The sequence below is a fragment of the Delphinus delphis genome, chromosome 7, assembly GCF_949987515.2.
Source record: "Delphinus delphis chromosome 7, mDelDel1.2, whole genome shotgun sequence".
NCBI lineage: Eukaryota > Metazoa > Chordata > Mammalia > Artiodactyla > Delphinidae > Delphinus > Delphinus delphis.
Window position 1 is genome coordinate 18,556,633 of NC_082689.1, and position 14,258 is coordinate 18,570,890.

The window sequence follows — 14,258 nt, forward strand, 5'->3', positions numbered from 1 at the left end:
GGTCCCCTCCAATGAATAGGGAAAAGAGGTGCAGTATCGATGCACTTATAATTGATCATTTTGATAGCTATTTCTCTGGTAGTCTGAAATCTTAAAAGGGAGAAAGAAGCACACCCACCTCTGTTCAAGCCACCCAAAGACCAATACGTCCCTTTTTCTTGTAGCATTGTACTTCTCAAAGCAGGCTCACACTCATTTGCTCCTAGGCCTAAATTATTTCTGTAAACAATTTTTGAATATTATGTACAACACAAATCATTGACAACCAGTTCCTGGCATGATAAAATAGCTTGTGTCAGACCCTCCCATTAACATTGAACGTATCTACTCTAGACAAAATATAAAAGTGATTGTATGAAAACATGGAGACCAGCCAAGCAAGAAAAACTAGAGGGAATATAATCCTTGAAAAAAGGGAAAACCTCCCCCCGCAACCAATGAGTTCCACATTTAACAGGCTTTTCCCCTAATGACACTTCACAGTTTCCTGTAGCACATGGGGAAATAGGCATGAAAGGCAGAGAGTGGAAGTCTGAATGGCCAAGGAAGTAGTGGTTGGAGTACAGGAATGCCAGAGCAGGTAGAAATTGAGCAAGAACTCTGGGAAATGAGTGAGCTACAGAGAAGGGAACCCAAAATCCACATGCTAATTCCCCTCACATCCTTAGATACCTTCTAAATGGCACAAGTGCAGGGCGAGATTTTAAGGAACCTAGTGGAAAAGTCAAATATCTGAACAGGGATTTTTTTTGTAGCTTCCACAGTGTTTGGGACACCAAGTTTGGGGTTCAGGACTCCCAAAATTAAAAGGCCTTGGTAGGGCTTCCCTGGTGGTGCAGTGGTTGAGAGTCCGCCTGCCGATGCAGGGGACACGGGAGGACACCGTCCGGGAAGATCCCACATGCCGCGGAGTGGCTGGACCCGTGAGCCATGGCCGCTGAGCCTGCGCGTCCGGAGCCTGTGCTCCGCAAAGGGAGAAGCCACAACAGTGAGAGGCCCGCGTACCGCAAAAAAAAAAAAAAAAAAAGAAAGAAAGAAAGAAAGAAAGAATACAGTGATTTGAACCTGGGCGATGGCAGTGGATGTGGAGGAGTCATGGATGTGCGTGTACTCAGCAGGTCAAACCCGTGACTGCTGAAGGTTTTAAGGCGGGTAAGGGTGAAGTAAGCAGCAGGATAATAAAAATAGACTAGATTCATTGAGTGCCGACTATCCAGTCGCTGTTCATATTTAATCCTCGCAACAAACCTATGAGGCAGGTACAATTCGCACCCACATTTTACATGCAATCCGTTTTTCCAGCCTTGGGATTGGGAGTAGAGGCGGTAGTCCTCGGGACCTGGTTTATGTAAAAAAGGAGTGGGCTCCTGGGAGTAAGGTGGGGTGGCCTGTGGGGAGGTAGGGAAGTAAGGGTTGGGTAGGCGTCCGCAGGGGGCAGGGCCCGCCGGCCATTGGTCCCGCTGCCAAGGGAGCTTTGTGCAGATCCAGTCTCGCCAGCGGGTGGGAAGGGACAGCCCCGCTCAGTCCCTCCAGCAGCTGTCTCTACTTCATCTGCGATTTGGTGGGGAGCCAGCGCACCAAGCCCGGGAGGATGCGGCGCCCGCTGTGGCCTGGGGGCTTCCGGGGGCTCTGGCGGCTCCTCTGCTTCCTGCTGCTGAAGAGCCGCCCAGGGAGCGGCCGCGACGTTAGTGATCACGGTCAGGGGGACACCTGGGGCGTGCGGGCAGGGCCAGAGAGCGATTCTGAGAGAAGTGGGTCCGGGGGCCTCAAGGTTAGGAACTTAGGAGGAAAGGAATCTGTTTGGGGGGTGAGAAGAGAAAAATGCGCAGAAAGAGGCGCAGGCCTGGCGTGGGGCTCGGTGTATGGGGTGCGGACTTAAGAGAAGCGGACTCGGGAAGATTGGGGATTCGGGAGAAGGACTGAAACACACGGGGCCAGCGGGAAGTAGAACCGGCCTGGGCGGCCCGCGCTGAGGGGCCAGGGAAGAGATGCCCATGGCTGAGGGATAGTCAGGGGACCAGGATCTCTGCACAGTAGGAGCAGGGGCCGCGGGTATCGGGCTCCGGAGAGAAGGCTAGGCCAGGGATGACCCAAGCCTTCTTTATAAGCCCCTAGAGCCTGGTGTTTGCGATCCAATTTCCGGTAAGAACGGGAAGGCTAGGATGGGGTAAAAAAGGATGGAGGGGGAAAGGATCCATCCTCTTCCTTCCCCTTCACTCTGCGCCAACCGGGTAGACCATCGCTGACACGTGTGAGCAGCCAGAGACCGACTGCGCAGACTCGAGGATTCCAGCGCCCTGCGCTTGGGGCAGACGGCGCAGACTCCTAGCCTGATGCCAACTCTCCTCGCCCGATTCTTGGGTTTAGAGGCCAATGCAGAGGACTCGCGAAAAACTGTAGGAGGAGACCTGGGGGCGGGGAGCGGGACGCGTGGGGCGGGAGAGGACCGGCAAGACTTGTGGGGACGACTCACTCTCTTTACTGCCCAGAGCCGCCTCCATGCCAGGCTTTGGCCACCGCTCAGCACCACGGACAGCGCCAGGCCCTGTGGGTCACCACTTTTCTATCAGTTCTGGAAGCGCTGCCTCAGAGAAGCTCTCTCCTTCCAGAAGCTATTTTCCTTCTCAATATTAGGTTCTGCTCCTTCCTAAAGCCAGGAAAATGATATTAGGATCCATTTGACTGGGGAAGAGAATTCCCTTTTCATGATGACTCATGGTAGTTCCACTATAGGAAAACAAACAAACAAACAAACAAACAAACATCCCAGACTCCAACCCTACCCCATTTACCTGGAATGAGGCAAGTGTGTATAGCATTAGGAATTATCTCCATCCCCGTCCTTCCCCTTTGCACAGTCGGGCAAACTGTGGCTTTCAGGACAAGGATCCAGACACTCAAACCCTATACATACCAATATTTTCTTCCTCGAAGGATTCCAGGCGTCCTCTCCAATCCCCTCCAGGCTTCAAAGCCTTCCCTGAATGCAGTTCACCTGCTCCCCATGCCCTACCTGTTCACCTGATTATCCATTCTATGTGTGTAGCTTTCTGAGTCTCTTCTTACCTCACCCTCCACAGGCTGCCTGTGGAGCTTGGCTCTTACCTGGAAGTTGGTACCAAAGGTGAATGAGGTGCAGGGGCTGAGGAACAGGGCAGGTGGTGACGGGGGAAGGAAAAATGAAAAGGAGGACTTGAAAGGAGATGGGGGTCTGGTGAGGGGGACAGAGACCACTGAACCCAGGGGTGATAGTGGAAGGAAGCTGCTTTCCTTCAGCTGGGATTTGGAAGGCTTCTGGTCAAGCTCCTTTCTCACACCACTATTTTGCCCTTAGATGGTCAGGGCCAAGTGGGAGTGGGGCACCTCTGGACCCTCCAAGGATTTACCACCCCAGTCTTCCAGCAGTTGCAAGTTGTACTCCAGCAGATTATGCCCCAAGGTGAGTAAGAGCTGGAGAAGAGAGGCTGAGGCTTGGTCAGATACAGGGGTATAGTGAGGGGCTTTTTGACCTGAGAACAGGCTTTCAGCCCCAAATGTCTGTACTTGACACTTTCCTGTCATGCTTACCTCATGGAGAGACCAAAATGGGGATGGAGGTAGAAGGGCAGGCTGTTTGCCCTTGAACACCCTGGAAGGGCCCAGCAGAGGCTTCTAGAAGAAGCCCCTGGAAGAGGTCAGCATCTAACTCCTTGGGACTAGCCCCAACTCCAGGCACGATCTGAGTTTTTCCAGGGCCAGGAATCCTTAAGTTCTCAGCCAGGAGAATACACACACACACACACACAAACACACACACACACACACACACACACACACACACACACAAACACACACACACACACACACACACACACACACACACACCCCTAAGCCTCTGAGTAGGAAGCAGAGCGAATTGTATGACAAAAAGAAGAGAGGAAGGAAAGGGAGTGGGGACTCCCTTAAAGACAGATGGCTGACCCTTCCTTAGAGCAGAGTTTCATGAATGGGAGAAGAGTCAGATAGGAAATCTGGCTTGAGTTCATGTTACTACTACCACTACTGATGTCTAATATGTGTAAAATGCCTTAGAGTAGTGGTTCTCAAAGTGTATCCCCAGACCAGTAGCATCAGCATCACCAGGAGACTTGCTGGAAATGCTAATTCATGACCTTCACCCCAGACCTCCTGAATCAGAAGCTCTAGGAGGGAGGAACAGCCATCTGTGTTTTAGCAAGCCTTGCAGGAGATTCTGATGTACTCTAAAGTTTGGGAATCACTGCCTTAGAGTTTTCTCAGCACTCTGTACATCCCTAATCTCATTTAATTTTCACAATAGCATCAAATGAGTCAGCAAAAAGAGTATAGTCCTAATCCTAACTGAATGTTTATTATATGCCAGGCACTGTACTAAGCAAATTTTATATGCCATCTCATTTCATTCTCTCCACAAACTGTGATCCTTTGGCTACTTGAGGGAGAAGGGGAGTGTTGACCTCACTCTGGTCTCTGGAGTGGGCCAGTCAGAGCATCCCAGGTATTAATTCACCACCTCCTTTCAACCTGCAGGTTTGTTCTGGAAGGATGACATGACCCAGGATGTGATGACACAGAAGATGCGGCACATTGGCAAACTCCACCCCCAGGATCCATGTGTGAGGATGGGGCAAGAAGCCTTTCCCACCAAAACCACCGGGGTGAGGTGTGTGAAGCCTATGGTCAGTCCATGATGTCTGGTGCACAGAGAGAACAGGGAGGGAACGGGTATTAAAACTGCAGGTAAGAGCCGCCAGGAGCACTCTGAGAATGACTCAGAAGTCCTGTCTGGGATCTGCAGGAAACAGTTCCATGAACCACTAGTGACACCTGCAAAGGGAGACGAGGGAGGTGCTAGCAAGCCTAGGTCCCATTTCTCATCCCCATCTCTTGTAGGAGCAAGCAAGGGGAGAAACTTCGACTCCTATTCCCCAAGGTGAGACTCATGTGTCTTCTCAAGACTTTTAAAGCCCTGACTTTGGGTCCCATCTCTTTCCCTCTGGGGCCCTGTCACCCTTTTCTGCCTCCTTCTTGACTCCTGGCTTCCCTCCTCACAGGCCCCAGTGGTCAAGGTGAACAGGGATCAGTGCTTTACCTCCAAAGTGGTTTCGAAGGCCCTGAAACGAGAGGTGACCAACCCTGTCAAGGTGAGGGGCTCATTTTTTCTAGGGAAGTTGGAATCACCAAGGACATGTTTAAATGAGGGAGGCAGGTGTGAAGGAGGGAAATGGGTATTGGTGTGTGAACACAGAAGCTGCATTTTCCTGTCTCTCTCAGACTACTTGTGGGCATCCATATGAAAGGCTGGGGGGCGTGATGCAGGTGCTGGGAGTCTCTAAGGGTGAAATGATCTATAGGATCATTCACAGGCACTGAATTTCCAAAGGCGTAGAAAACTGCAGAGTTTTCAATGTTAAGTAAAAAGTTCTCCTTTCCTCCATGTACTCCCTTGTATATAGCAAGTGATAGCAAAGCTCCTTTGGATGAATGGGAGACGTAGCCCAGAGGCCCTCACATGCACCTCTTCCCCGCCTTGCTCTACTCTGTGGCCTGGGTAAGTCAACTGGGCAAGGCTCGGAATTATCTACCTAGGATGCTTGAACTCTTCGGAATCCAGATGGAAAACACCCATTTAGCACTCCCATCTATCTATAGATGAGACATTGGGGCCCAGGCTGGTCAAGCAACTTACTCAAGGCTGCATAGCAAGTTCATGGCAGAGCTAAGACTGGACCCAGGTCTTCTGATTCCCAGCCCTTTCCCCATACACAGTCCCTGCCCTTCCTCTCAGGGACTGCGGTGTGGGTTGTGCTGCCCCAAACATCAGACTCCTCCATATTGACAAAAGTCCTTTTCTGAACTAAGACCTAAATTACAAGAAGGCGGCAGCCAGTGGAAGATATGAAGGAAGGGCCTCCCAGGAAGAGAGCACCGCAATGACAAATGCCCTGACAGAAGGATACCATAGCAAGACTGAGGGAAAGTCAGCGGTAGAAGATTAGGTTGGAGATGTAGGCTCGGGGTCGACCACACAGGGGCTCACAGGTCATGGTGAAAGTTTGGATTTTATTCCAAGGGTAGTGGCAAGTTAACTAGGAAATTTTAAGGATGGGGATGTAATAACGTGATATGATTTTAAAAGCTCATTCTAACGGTATCAGGGATGGATTGTGAGAAAAGCGAGAGTGAAAACAGAGAGTCCTGTAAAGAGCCAATCATCCTGGTCCAGGGGAGACTGAAGTGGCTTGGACTGGGGTGGTGGCAGTGCGGGAGAGTAGGTGAGGGAAGGGCCACCTCTCCACATACCGGTTCCAATCCTTTATTTCTGGTTTTAGGGCTTCTTTGAGTCGCCCCCCACTGTGGGCCACCACCTTGTCGCTGATTGAGACCTAGTGCAAAGCTGCTTTGCCCCAGTGCCCTCCCCATTGCCCTCTGGAGGGGAAGTTCCAGGATGACCGAAATCTGGATCATTAAAGTGACTTTGATGCAAACTCTCTGTGACTTGCCCTGAGGCAGGATGGATCGGGTTTGGACCTGGCCACAGCCTTCAAAGTGAGAGAGGTGGGACCAGAACAAGGGTTGCGGTGAGGAGAGCACAGCCCCTCACTGCTGCCGGAGGCTGCTTCTGTCTTGTTTTCTTTCCAGTGACCATTCCTGAAGTGAGGAAAGCGAGGATGGGACCACAGCTGGAATGGCAGCCTTCTTTACACACATCCAGCTATGCTGTGTGGTCTAGTTGCCCATCCTTCCATGTCAGACAGGCCTGGACCCTGCTGTTGTATGAGGGTCTCCCACCTCCACTATTACAGCCCCTGCCAGGGCTCTCTCACTCTTTGTGCGCTCAAGAATCAACATAGAAGTGCTGTAGTCAAAGTGTACACACATTAAATGTTTTGCTGACTCTTGCCAGTTTGCTCCTGGTAGCGTAAAACCTTACAAGGGAGGGAGTCATCTGATCACTCGTGCTCAGCTCAGCCAGATACCAGAATGTCCTATTTGCAAAGCTTTCTACTTCCCACGGTACTCTCATACTCACACTCTCATACATCAGAGGTGTAAGCACGTGGGCAGATATCAAAATTTAGTTTCTCTAAAGAACTGGGACTTGGCCACACATCTCATCCATTTAAGCAACCCAGAGAAATTAAGTGACTAGTTCTTGATGACCCCGATTCTTGGTCATGCTGCTGTTTTTGCCCTCTCCCCCTCTATTCGTTGTGTTCAGGAATGGACCCAAACCCAACACTAGGCCAGTCATATTCATTTGTACCTAGTTCTCATTAAATTGGGCAACCCCTGCTACGCACCCACATTTCCCCCTCATTCATTCCCTCTTTCTTTCCAAGACAGAAAATAGAGAGAAGAAGATGAGCATTTTTAAAACGAAGGTAAGTTTAGTTCTTATCATAGAGGGGCAGAGTATATGATTTGGATCGTATTATTTGATAGAAAATGGGAAGCCATTGAAGGTCTGTTGAGCGAGGGAGTGACACAATGAAAGCTGAGCTTAGGAAGAACAATCTCACATTCCTGTAGAGGATGCGTTAGGGAGTAGGAGAAAAGTGGCAACATTCTAGAAAGACTGTCGAAATAGTGCAGTGTGCCACACGAGGACCTGAACTTGAGTGAAAGAGGACATATAAGAGGGATATCTTGAAGGATGAATTAATAGGCCTTGGCAAGTGTTAGGGGTTGAATCCTGTCCCCCCCAAAATTCATAAGTTGAAGTCCTAATCTCCTGGACCTCAGAACATGACCTTATTTGGAAATAGGAGTGTTAACAGATATAATTAGTCAATTTAAGATGAGGTCATTCGGGTGGGCCCTAATCCAGTATGACTAATATCCTTATAAAAAGGGGAAATTTGGAGACAGACATGCATAGAGGGGAGATGACGTGAAGAGATACAAGGAGAAGACGGCCACCAACAAGCCAAAGAGAGAGGCCTGGAACAGCTCCTTCTAGCCCAAGAAGGAACAAACCCTTATAACACACTGATTTTAGACTTCTAGCCTCCAGAACTGTGAGACAATACATTTCTATTGTTTAAGTTCCCCAGTTTGTGGTACTTTGTTACAGCAGCCCTAGGGAACAAATACAGGTGAGTTTTGTTTTTGTTAGAGATGTTTTGCCTTAGTGAATCACGATGCTGCGCATGGAGCAGGGACATCTGGAGCGTTGGTTTTTTTTGGCTGCATTGGGTCTTCGTTGCTGTGTGCGGGCTTTCTCTAGTTGCGGTGACCGGGGGCTACTCTTCATTGTGGTGTGCAGGCTTCTCATTGCAGTGGCTTCTCTTGTTGTGCAGCATGGGCTCTAGGCATGCAGGCTTCTGTAGTTGTGGCATGTGGGCTCAGTGGTTGTGGCTCGTGGGCTCTAGAGCACAGGCTCAGTAGTTGTGGCACACGGGCTTAGTTGCTCCACTACATGTGGGATCTTCCCGGACCATGGATCGAACCCGTGTCCCCTGAATTGGCAGGTGGATTCTTAACCACTGTGCCACCAGGGAAGTCCCTGGATGTACTCTTAAAGGTTAAAGTCAAAAGCCTATTCAAGGACATCACAACAGCAATTCTCTCCTACATCATTTCTTTTCCCCTGCATGCCTGATTATTTTCATCAATATATTAAGTATGCTGCAATATCTCCTAGATCTAATTTTTTTTTTTCTCAACTTCTGTTTCTGGTAATTGTGCACTACGTAATTCATACTATCTCTCTCTGCTGAAGACAGCGTGTCTTAGCCTGATTCCTCCCAAAATCAAAGCCTGAAGTAAGGGCTTGCATGGGGGTCATGTAGATTGGGATTAAATTTCAAGATGAGGAGTGAGAGAATGGGAAGGGTGAAACAGAGGGCTTGGAAAGCTATTGAAGGGTGCATTAAGGAGTTATATGCAACTGAGGTAAGTTCTTGTGGGGACTCTCTTAGGCATCATGTACAATGCACCTCAGAACTGTCCTCTGAGACAGAGAAAAGGAAAGTATTTATCCTATGGGCCCATCCCCCACTGGATAAAGGGTTGCACTACAAGATGTTAATTTCCTCATATATCCAGGTTTTTCATGCATGAGAATGTCTGAGCAGAGTCCCAAGGATATCTAATGCTGTGGTAGCAGAGAGGACCCAGGCCAAAAACAAAAGATCTGCAGTGCAGGTAAGGCAGGTGGTATCAGATTACACCTGCATCTAGCTGGTGGCTGCAGTAATGGCTAGAATTAAAAGGTAACCCAAGAGGATGCAAAATGGGACAATAAATGGTGTCTAATATACCTTAAAAGCTGGATGGAAAAGTATCCAAAATCTTCTTAAAAGCGTCAAGGAGGGCTTCCCTGGTGGCGCAGTGGTTGAGAGTCCACCTGCCGATGCAGTGGACACAGGTTCGTGCCCCGGTCCGGGAGGATCCCACATGCCGCGGAGCAGCTGGGCCCGTGAGCCATGGCCGCTGAGCCTGCGCATCCGGAGCCTGTGCTCCACAACGGGAGAGGCCACAACAGTGAGAGGCCCGCGTACCGCAAAAAAAAAAAAAAAAAAAAAAAAAGCGTCAAAGAGCTAGCGAAAGAGTGAGGAGTAACTGACTCAGGTCAAGATCCAGGAAAGGAGCAGAATCCAGAGGTGGTAAACCCAATGCTCACAGTTGCTTTGGACTGGGGAAATTCTCCATTTTAAGAAGCAGACAAAAAGCTGATTTAGACAGCCTATGCAGCTAGAGTAGTAGATGTCAGTGTCCAGGCCTGTGAAAGGAAGAATTCGAGTAAACTGCTCTCTGTTTTGGTCTGGGACCAAGAAGCTAACTCTAGAAATAAGGGGAAAATGGAAGTCAATCTACCCTTGCTCAGATCGCAGCATGTCCTTGTAATTGTATTAAGGTTATATCAGATTGCTAGTGCTTTTAGGCACCTGCAGAAGTAAATGAAAATCCTCTAAGACCTTAAATTATTTCTACAAAAAATTTTTCAGATACTATAGTCTGCACAATAGATAACAGAAACAGACCCATAGTGACCCAATGATTGCAAAGCAAAACAACTGTGCTTTACTATGTTCAAGCATATCAAAGCCAAAGTGTAACTTCTGACAAGGATCTAGAAACCACAGAAAGTAATATGGAAGATTTTTTAAAAGAATCATACAAGTCAAAATACATGAGGCAAAAAATGATAGAACTGAAAGGAAAAACAGAAAAATTCACTTGTATAATTGGAGACTTCAACACTCCTCTGTCAGAAATTGATAAATCAAGCAAGCAGAAGTTCAGTAAAGATACAGATGACCTGAGCAGAACAATCATTCTATTTGATCTAATTGACATTTAGAATATACCACCCAACAACAGCACAGTGCACATTCTTCTCAAGCTCACATGGAACATTCATCAAGATAGACCACCATAAAACACACCTTAACAAATTTAAAAGACTAGAAATCATACAGAATACATTCTTAGACCACAATGGAATTAAACTAGAAATCAATAACAAAAAGATAGCTGGAAAATCTCCACATATCTAGAAAACAACACCTTTCTAAACAATCCATGGGCCAAAGAAGAAATCTCAAGAGAAATTTTAACGTATTTTGAAATAAACAAAAATAAAATATAATTTATCACAATTTGTGGCATGAAGTGAAAACAGTGCTTAGAAGGAAATTTATACAATGAATGCATACATTAGAAAATAAGAATGATCTAAAATCAATAAACTAAGTTCACACTTTAGGAAACTAGAGAAAGAAGAGCAATTTAAGTTTGAACCAAGCAGAAGAAAACAAATAATTAAAATTAGAGAGAAATCAATAAAATTGAAAACAGGAAAATAATACAGAGAAATCAATAAAACTCAAAACTGGTTCTTTGAAAAGAAAAAGAATCAAACAGAAATTCTAAAACTTAAAAATGTAAGAACCAAAATTTTAAACTAATTGAATAGGTTTAATAACAGATTAGAGCCAGCTGAAAGAGAACTGGTGTACCAGAAGATATGTCACAAGAAACTTAGCCCTTCCCTCCAAAAAATACAAAGAGGCAAATGGTGGAAAATGCAGAAAAAAGGGTAAGAAATCAAGAGGATTCAGTGAGGAGGTCCACTATTCATTTTAATTGAAATCCCAGAAAGAGAAGAGAGAGAATAGGACATAAGCAATATTTTAAAAGATTGTGGCTGAAAATTTTCCAAAACTGTTGAAAGATATCGATCCACTGATTCAAGATTACCAACAAATCTTAAGCAAAATATTAAAAAACTAAAACTAAGACAGAAAATATGACAAAACTGCAGGAAAACAAAGACAAAGGAAAAATTCTTAAAAGCAGCTGTGAATGTGGTGGAGGAAGGGATTATTTTCAAAGGAGCACCATTTAGTCTAATAATTAAGTCCAAGACAGCAACAATAGAAGCCAGAAGAAAGAGAAATGACTTCTTAAATGTACTGAAAGAAAATAACTGTCATCCTAGAATTCTATAACTAGCAAAATTATCCTTCAAACAGAAGGAGTTCCACTTCTGTCTGGGTTGTAGGAAACTCAAAAGATAAACACTCTCATTCTGACAACAAGAAAATAGCTGGTTTAACTATAGAATCATGTTTTCTTGAGCACATCAGAGGAAATGGTTGGGGGACACAATGAGTCTTCTAGGGTGCTGGAAATGTTCAATTCCTTGACCTGGGTTACATGGGTGTTCATTTTGCGATAATTTATTGAGCTGTTCATTTTTCTCCTATGCATTTTTCTGTTTTTTATATTTCAAAATTTACAAATTTTTTAAAAAGGAAATAAATGGGGTGAAGTGAGAAAGATGGCAGGGGCAATTGTGGAGGTGAGGAGAAGACTTTCCTGAGTATATCTTATTATATGTTTGATTTTTAAACAGCGTAAATATTTTACATATTCTAAAATAAAAGTATATAAAAATAAAAGCAAATTCTAATATTGAAAATGAACAAACTAACCAAATTATATATCAGATTAGTAAAAATGACTACACAAACAAAATAATTATTTCAAATGACTTTAGAACACCATATTTTGATGGTATATCCCTAGGGATTATAAGGACAAAATAAACTACCCAAAGTCTTAAGTGTATTCACTGTTTTATTAGTAGAGTAATACCTATATTACCATTTGTAAATTATTGTATGCCTATGGTAGGATTAAACCGATAAATGATTATGTTAATGTTATAGGAAACCAAATTTTTCAGTGTAATAAAGAGATACAAGTATAAAATTAAGAGTTCAGTAAAAATCACAGCTAAATTTTAATTGGAAATATCAGTGTGTGTGTGTATTTGTGACGGTATCTTAATATCCTAGCTCTGTGCACTGAAAGGACCTAGAAGCAACTTCAATCACCTCAGTAGCCATTATCACCCCTAGAGCCCAGACTGTGGTCTCAAAAGTCAGTTCTTACTAAAAGCTACCAAGTCTCTTTGGAGGAATGACTGCTTCCATGTCTAGGGCAAGGAATAAAAAAAATTAACCTGGTACATGTTGGAATGATAGAAAGCAAGGGAGCTTTCAGTGATTAATGGGACGTTTCAAAAGGAAAAAAGAATGAGTTTAAAGGAGCATTCACTTAATTACTTACTTTAGGACAATTTGAATATTACTGTGATTGACTGACACATATCGAATATATAAAAATCCATACTTCCATAGTAATGCTCAAAGATAAAAAGTCATAACAAATATTTCAGTTGTTAAGAATCCACCTGCCAGTGAAGGGGACATGGGTTCGAGCCCTGGTCCGGGAAGATCCCACATGCCGCGGAGCAACTAAGCCCGTGTGCCACAACTACTGAGCCTGCACTCTAGAGCCCACAAGCCACAACTACTGAAGCCCGCTGCCTAGAGTCCATACTCCACAACAAGAGAAGCCACCTCAGTGAGAAGCCCGCGCACCACAACAAAGAGTAGCCCCCCCACTCGCCGCAACTAGAGAAAGCCCGCGCACAGCAACGAAGACCCAATGCAGCCAAAATAAATAAATAAGTAAATGTATTTAAAAAAACACAAAACTTACTTGCCACTCTTGGCGGTAACTATTACACCAACTCATTACTCTGCAAATTAATAGTTAAAGAGAAGAAACTAAGAATGTATGCTACCTTTCCAGTTGGAATTGTATCTCAGGATATAACTAAGTGCAGTTGATGAGAGAATGCTCTTCTTTATGAAATAATATCAGCTAACAAATGTTAAAGGAGCGATAGAACTAGAAAATCACATTTTAGTCAAAGATCATCAATGAATGGCAACACCACTAGGTGAAAAGTTGCTGGGGAACTACTTCATGACAGAGATCTCGCTGTCTCTACCTTAAACCAGTGATCAATTATAGCATCACTAACAGTGGGACAGCCAGACATTATACACTTCCTGAAATGATGCAATTGGAGTCATACAGCATCACCTGTAAATTTTTTGTTTTAAAAAAATTTTTACCTGATCCAGTCAAGACTTAAGTTCTATTTTTCAGGAAATACAGGGGATATACAGGACATATACAGGGAAAATACAGGGAAACATATCACGAGGAAACAGTCACAAATCCTGAAGGTGGGGAGTTGTAAAGAAAACCTGACCTAGTATCTTCCACAAGAAAATGTCAAAAAATGGGGGGGGGGAACGCACTGTTTATGTTAATTTAAAGAGAATTAAGAAACATAACCAAATGCAATGGTGGTCTTTGATTGACTGCTACTTTGAACAAAACAGCTGAAAAAAGGCATTTTTTGGAAACAATTTGAGACATTTGAACTGAGCATTAAATGATATTCGGGAATTATCGTAAATTTCATTAGGTGTCATAATGGCATTTAGGTTATATGGGAAAATACCCTTATTTCTTGGAAATGCGCATTGAAACTTTTGGAAGGGAACTATAATGTCTCTTGTTTACTTTTAAGTGCTAAAAAGAAGCAAAGATGGCAAAATAATCAATAACTGTTCAGCCTAGGTGATGAGTGTATGAGTACCATGCACCACCATCTTTTTTAATTTTTGTATTTTGGAAAATTTTTATGAACAGCAAGAGAGTAAAGTGATCAATTTTGACCTTTAGAAAGCTCACTCCCAAGCTTATTGGGTGACAAGAATGGAAGCAAAAGACTCGTTAGATGATTACTGCAGTAGTCATCATGAAAGAGAGAAGTCATATGGACTCCATCATATAGAGAGAAGTGGGCTGATGGGAGACATTTTGCAGGCAGAAACCATAGGATTTTGATAGGCTCGAGGTGG

The 14,258-nt window shown here is 44.8% G+C and overlaps 1 protein-coding gene across 4 annotated transcripts; it reads left to right on the forward strand.

Moving 5' to 3' along the window:
• Positions 1-1,309: 1,309 nt before the first annotated feature.
• RESP18 (regulated endocrine specific protein 18) lies at positions 1,310-7,162 on the forward strand. Of its 4 annotated transcripts, none has more exons than XM_060015522.1 (7): positions 1,310-1,697; positions 3,335-3,439; positions 4,549-4,681; positions 4,912-4,951; positions 5,073-5,162; positions 5,475-5,569; positions 6,351-7,162. In XM_060015522.1, the coding sequence occupies exons 1-7, from the start codon at positions 1,592-1,594 to the stop codon at positions 6,406-6,408; spliced, it is 627 nt and encodes a 208-aa protein (XP_059871505.1). In that variant the 5' UTR covers positions 1,310-1,591; the 3' UTR covers positions 6,409-7,162. The 4 variants fall into 4 exon arrangements, with proteins under 4 accessions (XP_059871505.1, XP_059871506.1, XP_059871507.1 ...); XM_060015525.1 differs by having other exon boundaries at positions 1,669-1,771; XM_060015523.1 differs by lacking the exon at positions 5,475-5,569.
• The last annotated feature ends 7,096 nt before the right edge of the window (positions 7,163-14,258 follow it).